Source organism: Vigna radiata, unplaced genomic scaffold (genome assembly GCF_000741045.1).
Source record: "Vigna radiata var. radiata cultivar VC1973A unplaced genomic scaffold, Vradiata_ver6 scaffold_137, whole genome shotgun sequence".
Taxonomy (NCBI): domain Eukaryota; kingdom Viridiplantae; phylum Streptophyta; class Magnoliopsida; order Fabales; family Fabaceae; genus Vigna; species Vigna radiata.
This window is the reverse complement of record NW_014543260.1, coordinates 257,822-270,508: the sequence shown is the minus strand read 5'-3', so window position 1 is coordinate 270,508 and position 12,687 is coordinate 257,822. Positions and strand designations below refer to the sequence as shown.

The following is a 12,687-nucleotide window of genomic DNA, read 5'->3' as shown; positions in this document are numbered from 1 at the left end:
AGTGAATACTATAAATACAAGTCAAAGGTGAAAGGTAGTTGGTTACATTGAATGCTCATTTATTCCTGCTAGTTAAATTATCTTCCTACTTCTATTCCTTTTTTTTTACTGACTTGAGCGTCAGAGTGCCTTTAGCAGGTATCCGGCCGGTTTGAACAGGAGTGTACGGGACCAAGGTGGGATAGTTAAAGATCGCACACGTGGAGCATCCGGAGGCCTAGGGAGAAGTGTGCAGGAGAGGATAGAGAAGTTTACCCAGAACAACTTCTATTTATAGTTTTTGTCATGGACCTATGATTAACAGAATCTTAATCACGACTCAATAGCTAGCCCAATACTTATAATCGCATTTTTCCTTAATCAGGTTTCTAATGGAGTTTTTCGACCTTGACAGGACGGTTTAACGACCTGGCTTAAGTGGAATCTGTTCCTTTAGGCTCTTACTTTCATATCTTTAAGCTGATTTGTCGAGCGGACGTTGGGTCTGTTTCGATGACATCCATCTTGGAAGCGTTCGGTCAGGCATTCTTTGCATAACGTCCAGTCCGTACAGTAAAAGAATGAGAGAATAAATAAATAAACAAATAAAGGTCTAGCTTGTTTAGCTGAAAAAAGGAAAGGATTTTTTAAAATTTTTTAATTTTGAAATAAATATTTATATTATTTTAATATCATAATTAAGAACGGTATGGGAGAAGTTTTTGAAGTTAGGTGTAATAAATTTTAAATATTTCTTTATAATTTTAAACAAATATTATTCTTGAACCTACCTGTTCCTACATTGGATGTCTTCGGATCTACTCGCACCGTCCACCGTCCTATCACCGACCGGTCGGTTTTGTATTCCTCGCACTCGGTTGTCCGTTGATCATAAGTTGAGATGTCCCCTGTTTAGGCCGGCCGGGTACTTGCTAAAGGCACTCCGACGCTCAAGTCAGTGTTCAGTCTTTCTAATATTAAAGGTAGAGATAGAAAGAGAGAGTGAAATAAATGTGCATTAAATGTGTCTACCCACCTCTTACCTTTGACTCTTATTTATAGTTTTCTTCATGGGCCAATGATTAGTGAAACCTTAATCACGGCCCAATCGCAGGCCTATTGACGTTAATTTAGTTTTTACCTTAATCCTGAATGTTTACCAATTTCAATCCTCAACCTCTGCCGGACGTCTGTTTCGCCCATTAAGCTAAAGCTTTTCGCGGACGTCCGGTTACTACGGCATATAAGCCCCCCAAGTTCTGATCGACATATTTTTTACGTAATGACGTAATTACTGTCCGGCTTGATGTGGCAACTGTACCGGATGTCGTCAGAGCATTGTGAACATGGAGAACGTCGGGTTGTCTTGTGACGACGAACTCCATGTGAATTCTTCAAGGTTTTTCTTATGGACAGGATTGTGTCCGGTTATAATTATTGACAGTCATGCAGACACGACACCGCTAGTTTCCTCACAGCGTGTGCGACAGTTCGAAGGTACGCAGTGTGGATCCTCGGTTACCGTCCGTTCATCAGGTCCGGATGCGGTCCCGGCCGTCCATATGGTTACCCAGGGTACACTACCTATATTCATTTTCAACGTGCCAAATTTCCTCTTATATAATATAATTATGCAATCTTTTGGAACTGTATTTTAGATTCAGAAAGGAATTACATAGCCATTATCTGACTACAAGTTAGCATTAAAAATATTTACTCTAAATAATATGGGTGTTAGAAATAAGGTATTTTGTGATTTTTTTTTTGAAAGTTAGTATTATTGAGTGTATATTTTTTTGTTAGAATATAATGGTTATATTATTTTATTTATATTTTAGTTTAAGGGTAAAAAGAGATTTTTACTTTCTATTAATTGTTTCCAGAATATTGAGTGTTGTTACAGTGAGTTATCATATAGTATACTTAAGTAAAAACAATATATGTATAATATTTGATCAATTTATTCATTTTTTACACACAATAATTAACAAAAGTTTTGACTCATTTTTCTAGTGCAAACTAAAGGCACTTTACGCCTTTGATTTTGGTTGCTTATTTTTTATTCGTGCAATGAATCATATTAATTAATTGGATATTTTTGTAATCCAAACTACAGGCACTATAAATTTTTATTTATTTTCATATTTTCAGAGTAATATTACTTTAGGTAAAATCTTGAAATTTAGATCAAGTTTTAAAGGTTAGCACAAGCAGAAATGCTATAACAGGAATTTTTTTTCATTATGTTTGTATGCGTGTATAAAACAAGAAATATTTCTAAAAATGTAAAATTTTTAAAACAATATTTAATTCTTTAACTTCCATTAGCAATACTAATTACAGAAGTAATTTTTAAAGTATATGTAAAACATGAAAATTAAATATTGATAATAATTTGCATCCAGCATAAAAAAATGTTTAAACCTTTTTTTGGTCCCTAAGTTATAAGCGAATGTTCAGTTTAGTTCCCGTTTTTAAAAATGTAAATCTTTGGTCCCTAAGTTATAAAAAATGTATCAAATGAGTCCTTTTTTGACTTGAAATACTATTTTTGGTTGTTTCTTAACAACTGCTACATCTTTAGAGTGCTCTGATTTGTTTCTTAATAATAACAACACTTTAGATTGCTCTTTGTACTTTGACCATGAACATCAAAAAAGGACTCATTTGATACATTTTTTATAACTTAGGAACCAAAGGTTTATATTTCTAAAAGCGGGGACTAAACTGAACATCCATTTATAACTTAGGGACAAAAAAGAGGTTTAAACCTAAAAAAAATATCATGCGTCTCGTGGCTATAAAAACTAGTATAATAAATACCACACCTTCATCTCTGTTAACAACTAAATATTTCTTTATAAGAACTTTCAAGACCGAACAATAGGATTTTGATGCACATGTCAAAAAAAGGTTATGTCCCCATCTCGTGTTTAGATAAGTTTAAATTAGTAGTTAGTGGAATATATGCTCATCTTTCTTTCTTTTCTCTCTTTTTTCTTTCTCAACATTTTTTCCCTTCTTATTCTTATCTCTATCATAATCTTATCGTACTTTCTCGTATCCTAAAAAATTAGTATCATATTTTTTAATAGAGTTAGTACTATTTTACTCTAAAAATATTTTGTTTTTTTATGGTATTGTTATTTATTAGTGTAATGAAGAATCTAAAGCTGATTTTCATAAAATATTTGAAAAATCAGTCAACCATTATTTTCGTTTAATTGGCTAACCCTAAAAAATACTTTCAATTCACATACCTTTGGTAAAGGTGTTTCGACAAATAGATTACTACTATTTGTTGGAGAAAATTATGCTTTTTGAAAAATAAGGATGCAAATCTTTCTTGAATCGGTGGATAAAGGAGTTTGGGATGCAATTCTAAACAGTCCATATGAGCCCACTCATGTTTTGAATGGAAAAGTTGTTTTGGAAAATTTTTCTGAATGGACTCAAGATGAGAACCGCAGAGCTCAATATGATGTTAAAGCTAGAAATGTAACTGCATCAGCACTAACAATAGATGAATTTTTCAGAATATCACAATGCAAGACGACCAAAGAGATGTGGGAAGTACTTCTCATACAAGAATATGAGCTATTCAGAATGAAAGCATGGGAGACTATCTATGAAGTGCATAAACGATTCATACACATAGTCAACCACCTTATGACTCTTGGAAAAGTGTTTTACAAGGAGGAAATCAACATTAAAATTTTGAAAAGCCTAAACAGAAGCTAGCAGCCGAAAGCCACTGTTATATCTGAATCAAGAGATCTGACTAGCATGAACATGGCAACCTTATTTGGAAAACTCGGAGAACATGAGTTAGAGCTTGGAAGGCTGGAGGAGGAAGAAGAAATTGAAGAAAAGAAATCAATTGCTCTAAAAGGCACAAGCAAGAAAGCTACAAAGAGTCTTGAACCTGAAGTTGACTTAGAAACAAAAATACATGACAAAGAGTTAATGAGCATGGTGGTAAGGAAGTTTAATCGATTTATGAAAAATAAGAGTTCCACCACTAACTATGCAGGTCCTGTAAAAGGAAAGAAAAATTCAAGAACAAATGTTGTCCAATGCTACGAGTGTGGAAGAGAAGGACACATCAAACCAGATTGTCCATACCAGAAGATTAAACAAAAAGGAAGCAGAAAATTTCCACAGGAGAAAGGAAGGAAGCAAAAGAGTGCATACATTGCTTGGGAAAATAGTGATTATGATTTTTCAAGCGATGAGGATTGCATCATTGAAGAAGAGTCAAACATTTGCTTCATGGTTGGCTTAGCACAGAATGATTATGATAGTAATTAGGAATTTGAAAATGAGCCAATAGAAGTAAAGTATGACATGCTGCTAGATGCATTTCAGGAAATTCACACAAAGGCTATGTGACTTCAATATAAGGTAAATCGACTTACCTTTGACAGAAAGGATTATGAATATTGAATCAATAGTCTGGTAGAGGATAATGAAATATTGAAAAAGGAATTAGACAATGCCTTAGAGTCTGCAAAAATAGTCAAGACTGAAACAAAGATAGTAGAAAAAGAATGTGAAAAATGTCCTATACACATTGAAAAGATTGATTACTTGACTAACACTTTAGCTAAGTTCACACAAGGTAAAGATAACTTAGATGATGTTCTAAGATCTTCTAGTAGAGTTGTTTACAGATAAAGAATTGGATATAAGGCTCAAAGTAATAGGTTTAATCTAAAGAAATTTGTTGATCTTAGTAAACCTGTTACTCATGCATGTTTTTATTGTAACAATATTGGTCACAATGTTAGAAATTGTTACTACAGAAAAGTTGGTGTTCCAAAAAGAAAGTGCAGATGGATCCCTAAGGAATAACTCTCTGCAACTAACAAGACAAGACCCAAATTCAAATGGGTACCAGCATAAAAAACTTTTAACTATTTTGCAGGATAGTAACTCTTGCTAAAGTAGTATTCAACTCAAGGATGAACTACCATGATGAAATAAAAAAATTCTTGAGTTTCTGCAACTGGTAACTGCTGTTATTTCATTGCATCATGCATAATAACTGTTTGTATGATTGTTTGATGAGTGCATGTTTGTTGAATGATTGATTGAGATTGTTTTCTGTGAAAATCTTTTTGCTGAAGTTTTAACCGATTATATTAAGTATGAACTCGAATATGTTTGAAGTGTATCTTTATTTCTGAAAGGGCTGTCATACATGAGTTGACTTTGGACTTAATTAAACTGATTATAAGTCTCTGTTATGGGTTTTCTTTGTTTGAAAATCTAAATGGGCTTGATTGAATTATTGTTGTTCGCGCCCTTATGAATGTCTCATTTATTTCACTGTATTAGCTTTTAATGTGTTTTGTTCTCATTGTCCTGTACCCCTAAACTGAAGAAGAGTGTCGTCTAAGAACTCTATATCACATGGCGTCTTCCTCATCTAAACGTACCAAGAAAGTTCCTTCATCTGTAAGAAATGCAAGTCCTTCAGGGTGGATTAGTGACAACTATGCTAGAGAAAGGTTCATGGGTTGGAAAAATGTAAAAGATGTTGCTCCACACAAGTTAATTGAGTTATCTCTGTTTAGAAAGGAAGAATTCCTTTTTCCAGAAGAACTTGAGCATCAAGGTCTATTTACCTTCATTCAGATGAAAGGCGATTGCTATCCAGAACTTGTTGGAGTATTCTACAACAATATCAAAGTTGTTGATGGAAACATCCACTCACGCGTAAAAGGAGTAGACATTGTTATCAACAATGATACTTGGCTACAGGTTGTTGGACTCAAGAATAAAGGACACATGTCACACCTACCCGATTGTATGCAAAATAGGTGGACTAAAAAGACACAAATGTTTAAAGATTGCATGAGGTATCCAGGAAGGTACAAGAAAAAAAAGGATTTCTACACAGGTGGCTGGATAAAGAAGAGAAAATCATCACATACATCATTGATTAGGTTTTATTACCTGGCAGATTTCATTATGATAAGTTGACATCAAAGGATCTATATCTACTAAATACAATAATGTTCACGATACCAACAAATTGGGTAGTTGTATTTCAAAACCATATCATTGATGTTGGGATCAACGACTGATGTAATCTACCTTATGGTGTGTTCATAAGCAAAATTTTGTCTCTTAGTGACATTGCTCTCACAGGTGAAACCAAGATCACATGCAATAGAACCAATCAAAATGGAAAGGCCACTCTAACATGCATTGGTTTGAAGAAAATTGTTCTAGGATGGATATTTAGTGATGTACAAAGTACAATCAAAGAGCAAGATGGTGTACCTAACTCTGACAGTGAACAAATCTTATTATCTCCTAAGTCCGAATTTGAGAAATTTGTGGTAAGGAAGTGTGAGAAAGTCTCCAAAAGGGCTAGCATGATGAAGAAATCACTTAGGGGAATGAATGAGAAATTAGATGAAATTATCAAGAATTATGTGCAAAGCTCCACATCAACAGAGGAATCAACTGATGAGGATGATGAGACCAGTGATGAGGAGGCTATGGAGACATCTGAATCAGAATAGGGTTACTAGGAGTGCTTGTTTAGTTGTTTATTTGATGTTTCTTGTTTTCTTTTGTAATTGATGACTTTATATGCCATTTTTTATTTGATGATATCTAATTGTAATTCATGGATAATATTAATGAAATCAAAATTTGATCTAAATCAATCAGTGCTAAAAATGTGATTTAATCTGATTAAAATCGATTATGTTATGCCTGTATTCGAATGTACTACTGATTACTGTTACATTCGTACATTTTCATATTCATATTATACTTGTGATAATTCTTATATCATATTGATTCTAAAATGCTTGATCTAGAAGGATCTTGAAAGGTTTTGCAGGAACATATTGCTTATTGAATGGACAACACTAGCAAATCAACTCATAGGAGAAGCAATGAAATCAATTATGACTGAGAGCAAATCGACTGTATTTTAACAGGGGTTAAAGATTCCAATATTTGGATTTCTGATATCTTTAACTATTGATATATGTGTTATTAACTGTTTACTCTTCAATATATCTCTACTATAGTTTACTTGAAATGATTAAGAGACTATATTGCTTTTGATGAAGGATATTGTATCATTGTTTGCATTAGTATTTTGTACTATTTATGATCTAATACAATATTGATATATGATGTTATATGCCCTGTTATGTACCATTACATTGCATTGTGCATCTGCGTTTTGAGATTAAAACATGCATAATGACAAGGGGAGCATTGCATAATCATTGAGATGTTTCACATGACTACATTTAAGGGGGAGAGTATATATTATATCATGTGAATATCTTTGACAGGAGGAGCATCATTATTTATTTTTTGATAATTATCTGATGCATCTATGTATGATTGGTTATCTGTAAATCAATAACATTGTGCTTACCTTTTATGTTAATGCCCAAAGGGGGAGAATTATGTTGATTGGTAATTGATTGATAATCTATATTGAGTTGTACAACATGGTTGATTATTAATCATAGTTGTGCATCATCAAAAAAGGAGGAGATTGTTGAGATTGTTGATAGGGGGAGCAATAGTTTAACTGAACCCACAATCTTAGTAATATATGAGTTTTTGATGATGACAATGCATATTTAATAAGACATGTGTATTATGTGTTACATGTTCTATGCTTACATGTTATATGCTTATATGAGAACATGATTGTGTTGTTACTGTGTTGTTAATTGCATTTCACTATGTTATATATATGTGATTTTTTACATGAATGCATGACACTGTTAAGACTCCAGCAAGTGTACCAAATCGTATCAAGTAATATAAACGGTAAATCCGAGTATTGTTTTCCCTAGAGACTCATTGGCCTAGACTATCATGTGATTTGTTGATTATTTAAGACTTGAGAAACGAAACTTAGGGTTTATAATGCAAGAACGAAAATAAACATGCATGCAAAGGTTGATCAATTGACCAAAGAATATACGTAGGTGAATGATATGGATGAATTATGTTGTTGGAGTTTATGACTTATCCTAATCCACTCTCATATATTTACGAATTCTACTTCTTTATTAATGTCAATGCCAGTTTCTAATTTACCCTAAACCTGATGTCTCAGTGAATAGAGCCTACTCTTAATTACTAGTTTACAATGTTTTGTCTCCCTAGCAATTGATCATGCATTACATTCGCACAGAAGCTTAAATGCAATCAGTCCTCCTATCCCTATGTCTAGGTAATATTGCTCCCAAGAATTCCCCCACGTCTAGATTTTCCCGTATGTGTCCATAATAATAAAATCAAAGATCATGCTATTGAATGAGTTAAATAAAGCATGCATAGAGAATAGAGGAAAAACTCTAACAATTAATCAAGTAAAGCATATAGATTAAGAATCAATTCAATATATGAGAGTTTCAAAGGATTACATCGTTTCCTCAACAACAATGGAGGTTTAGTTCACCATAGACATGGGGAAACTAGATGAAAACAATGAAAAGAATGAAAAGATAAACCCTAGAATTTGTAGATTGGAGCTCCCGCATCCAAAATCCGCCTCTAAGAGGTGAAAAAAGTGTTTCTGCGCCTCTTTTTGTCAAAAGATACCCTCTCTGGGTCGTGCAAATCAATATATAGCTCATAAAAATAACAGAAAAATTGGCCCAGGCCCACGAAAATGGCGCTCAGTGTTGGATTACCGCTCAACGGTATGTGCGACACTCAAGAATAACACTCAGCGTTGACGCCCAGGCATTTGACAGTGGATTCTTTAAAGAAACTGGCGCTCAGTGGTAGAGTAGCGCTCAGCGGTTGGTGCGATACTTCAATTCTCCCCTCAGCGTTGGTGCTTGAGCGTTTGATAGAAATCTTCACAGCGAGACTGGCGCTTAGCGGTGAAATAGCGTTGAGCAGTGGCTGCGGTTCTTCTTTTGTGCACTTTTCCACCTTCTCTTGAGTCTAGCTCCTTTCCACTTCAACTTCCTTCATTCAAATCATGTTAATTCCTGCCAAAACAAGGAAAACCAAGCATAAAACCAAGAAAACCACCTTTGACTCTCTTATTCTCTAACTTAAGTAAAATGCATGATTTCAATCTAATTTCTAAGTCATATAGGTTGTGTTTTGTGTCAAATTTAAGTATAAAAATAATGATTTTTGAACCGTTATCAGACACATGTTTTTGGAAAAGAAAAACCACATGCACTTATGTTGAACTTTAATTGTATGGCAAAACAATAGTTTTAAGTCGACTTCATTATGGGGTGAGTCGATTAAAACTTGTGTCTTTGCACAAACTTTTTTCAAAGTGTGCTGTGAGATTTTTCAAAGAGAAAGTTTTTCAAAACTATGACTTACACTATTACATAGTCGATTATAGGCGTGTTGCATTCGACTAAGTCTGTTGGTGTTTTGAAATTATGTTAATGCTTGATATAACTATTTAAATGTCATATATTTAAATATTTTGACCAAACATTAAATGTTATTCGACTGCATTAATTACTAAATCAATTAATTGCCTTGACTGTTGCTAACTGCTATAACTAATTTGTTATAATCGACTACATTAGTAGTCTAGTCCACTAAAATTCATCAGAGTTGTGTTATTCTATAAATTGATGCAAAATTGATCTCTGTAAGAACTTTTGTGAATCTAATAGTTTTTGTGATATCTTTTCAGAAGAATGCTGTTTTACAAAAAGAGGAAAAATATTGTTTTTATATTTCATCAATTCATCCCATCTTGGTGTGAGAATTTAAACCATTATATTTTAACAGTAACTGATTTTGATCCATAAAATTTTGTAAGTATTTTAACTCTATGAACTTTTTCAATGAGAGACAATTTGATTTTGTAATTTTTTTTTATTTTAATCCACATAAATCAAGACTAAAAGTTGAACCAAATTAATATCTCTACATGGATATATTTGATGACAATGTTTATATCACTCTGTTATAGGAAATGGGCCAAATGAAAAATAATTATCATACCATTGAAACAAAAATACTATCAAATCTTATAAATTTCACGAAATCTATAATTTCTTTTTCATTTTATAATTTTAATACTTATTAATAATATTAGTTCTGAATTCTCATAAATAATTTTGATTCATATGTTTTAACTATTAGTCATTTTAATATTAAGTCAATTACATTTTTTGTTATTTTAATTATGACATAACGAAATCAGAGAAAAAAAAATTATTAGCAAGGCCGAAAGCTTGTGATCAAAATATTGGTACAGATTCAAATTGAAAATTAAATGTAACCATAATAATTATATATTAAAGTATTTAAGGAAAAAGAAAAATAAAAATGATAAGCTTTATAGAATGAACAGTGGAGCCCTAATTCAATCTTAATCGTCGATAGGGAGTGAGGGAAAAGGGGGAAAAATGGTGTGCATAAGGAAGGCGACGGTGAAGGATCTTCTGGCGATGCAGGCTTGCAACCTGTTCTGCCTACCCGAGAACTACCAGATGAAATACTATCTCTACCATATCCTCTCCTGGCCTCAGCTCCTCTACGTCGCCGAAGACTACAACGGTCGCATCGTCGGCTACGTCCTCGCCAAGATGGAAGAAGAGACCACCGACTGCCACGGCCACATCACCTCCCTCGCCGTCCTCCGCACCCACCGCAAACTCGGTCTCGCCACCAAACTCATGACCGCCGCCCAGAACGCCATGGAACAGGTCCTCTGCTAATATATTTATAGTAACATTGTTCAATTTTTGGTTTTAAAATTATAATTAATTATTTCACATTTAGTGACATGCAAGCTTGATGCGTTTTCTCAACTGTCATATCAAACTGGCAAAATAGTTGCTGAAGATTGAATTTGAAAGTTGAACAATTTTGTGGATAATTGAAAATTAAGAGATAGGAATTACGTTAAAGAAGAACCGGATTTTAATTAACTATAATTTTGAAAAAATATTTAGGGATGACGAAGATTGTAATTAAGGAAAAATCATATTTATATATTTTTGTTTTGACTGTCTTATGTTTGATTCTCTCGCACAGGTGTTTGGTGCCGAGTATGTGTCCCTGCACGTGCGCAAGAGCAACCGTGCGGCCTTCAATTTGTACACAGAGACCTTGGGGTACAAGATTCATGATGTGGAGGCTAAGTATTATGCGGACGGAGAAGATGCTTATGACATGAGGAAGGAGCTTAAAGGGAAGCAGCACTACCACCATCATCATCACCACCATCACCACCACCACCATGAGCATGGTGGTGGGTGTTGTGGTGGGGAGGTCAAGGGAAATGCTAAAGCCAATTGATTGAGTGGTTAACGAGTCTTGGAAAGAAATGAAATGAGAATTTTAGTTTTAAAGTGGTTGAATCGTGTTGTGCAAACTTGATGTAGATTTATCGGGCTGTGTTAGTTCAATTTTAAGAAAATTTTTTCTTTACTGGCTTGGTGAATATAGACACTCTTTCGGCTTCATGATGCTTGGATTGATAACAAGATTGTTGCCTTTCGCTATCTTTGTTGTTTTATCATGAGAATTTATTTTATTTTCAGTTGAAGATTTTCTGTGTGGAGAGTAGTTAGTTGCAGGCATTGTGGATTGGTGTCACGCCATGTGGAGCGATATCTATCTTCTAGTGGGGCTTCATTTTTGTTGCACTATGGTTCTAGCATAGTTGCAGCTGTTGTGGTCACGACTGTCTACAGTTTTGCTGGGAAAGAGGCATCTTTTATACCATTGTTATCATTGTAATATTGTGTTCAAAACCTTTCTGTTTTAGCTTTCACTGGATTAGTGTTGGCGTTTCGCACACCGTAGGAAGTTTATGTTGCAATTCATTTTATTTTATTTTACTTTATTTTTGTTTGTTTTTCTTTTCTTCAGAGCTAGTTCTGAGTTTTCGTGCTTGGACTGGTGGAGAATACTTAAATTTTTATAGTCAGAGTTTAACTTTGATGTGTTTTAGCTAAACTTATTACGTAGCATAATTTTATTTGGATTTGTAGACATTGACTGCACCTCACCTAATTCTTCTTGCCTTTTGAGGTTTGAAATTCTTGGTGTTTTTAAACTTACTGATTCTTCCTTCTTTGGTTGCAGATTCCCTGTTGTGCTTAGAATGTTTGATCTTTCTTACTTTGTTTTCTTATACACAGGCTTCCTCGGTTTCTGCTAAATATATGCTAAATTTGGCTTTGATCTTGTGGATTTTCATGGTAGCTAGAACCAAACTAGACAACCTTTTATTCAAAATTGCTTGCAATTTGTAATCATAGTGAGAAAACAAGGCGTTTAGGATTTAAAATGTTCTATGATAGGGAGAGTTTGGATCAAGTTGTTTGACCAATTATTAGGAGAATGGAAATATATTAAGATAAATAATTTTGTATTTGTAACTGATGGGAAAGCTGTTCAATTAGACATTAAATTGCGGGTTGCTAATTTCTGGATAGAAGGTGCTTGCAAGGAGGGTGGTAGAGGATCTTGCATGTGGGATGCCTTCTCACACATTGAAGGTATGAGAACTTTTTCCTTACTATTAATAGATTATGGAACCCTTCACTATTCGTTTTACTTATGGCACTCCTTCATGCTTAATTACTTAGATTGTTTTTATTGGGAAAAATTCTTGACAAAAGCAATGGTGATGGTGCTGTTGATCATTAGCATCTGGGGATGCTCAGTAACAATTTTTTTTTTTACATTCGTTTTACTTCTTTTTAAATA

The 12,687-nt window shown here is 33.8% G+C and overlaps 2 protein-coding genes across 2 annotated transcripts; both read left to right on the top strand.

The window, feature by feature from the left end:
- The first annotated feature begins 3,771 nt into the window (after positions 1-3,771).
- On the top strand, positions 3,772-4,290 carry LOC111241068 (zinc finger CCHC-type and RNA-binding motif-containing protein 1-like). The gene has a single exon (XM_022777541.1). The coding sequence runs from the start codon at positions 3,772-3,774 to the stop codon at positions 4,288-4,290; it is 519 nt and encodes a 172-aa protein (XP_022633262.1).
- A 6,030-nt stretch (positions 4,291-10,320) lies between these two features.
- LOC106753530 (N-terminal acetyltransferase A complex catalytic subunit NAA10-like) lies at positions 10,321-11,931 on the top strand. Its single transcript, XM_014635349.2, has 2 exons — positions 10,321-10,673; positions 11,005-11,931. The coding sequence occupies exons 1-2, from the start codon at positions 10,374-10,376 to the stop codon at positions 11,266-11,268; spliced, it is 564 nt and encodes a 187-aa protein (XP_014490835.1). The 5' UTR covers positions 10,321-10,373; the 3' UTR covers positions 11,269-11,931.
- The last annotated feature ends 756 nt before the right edge of the window (positions 11,932-12,687 follow it).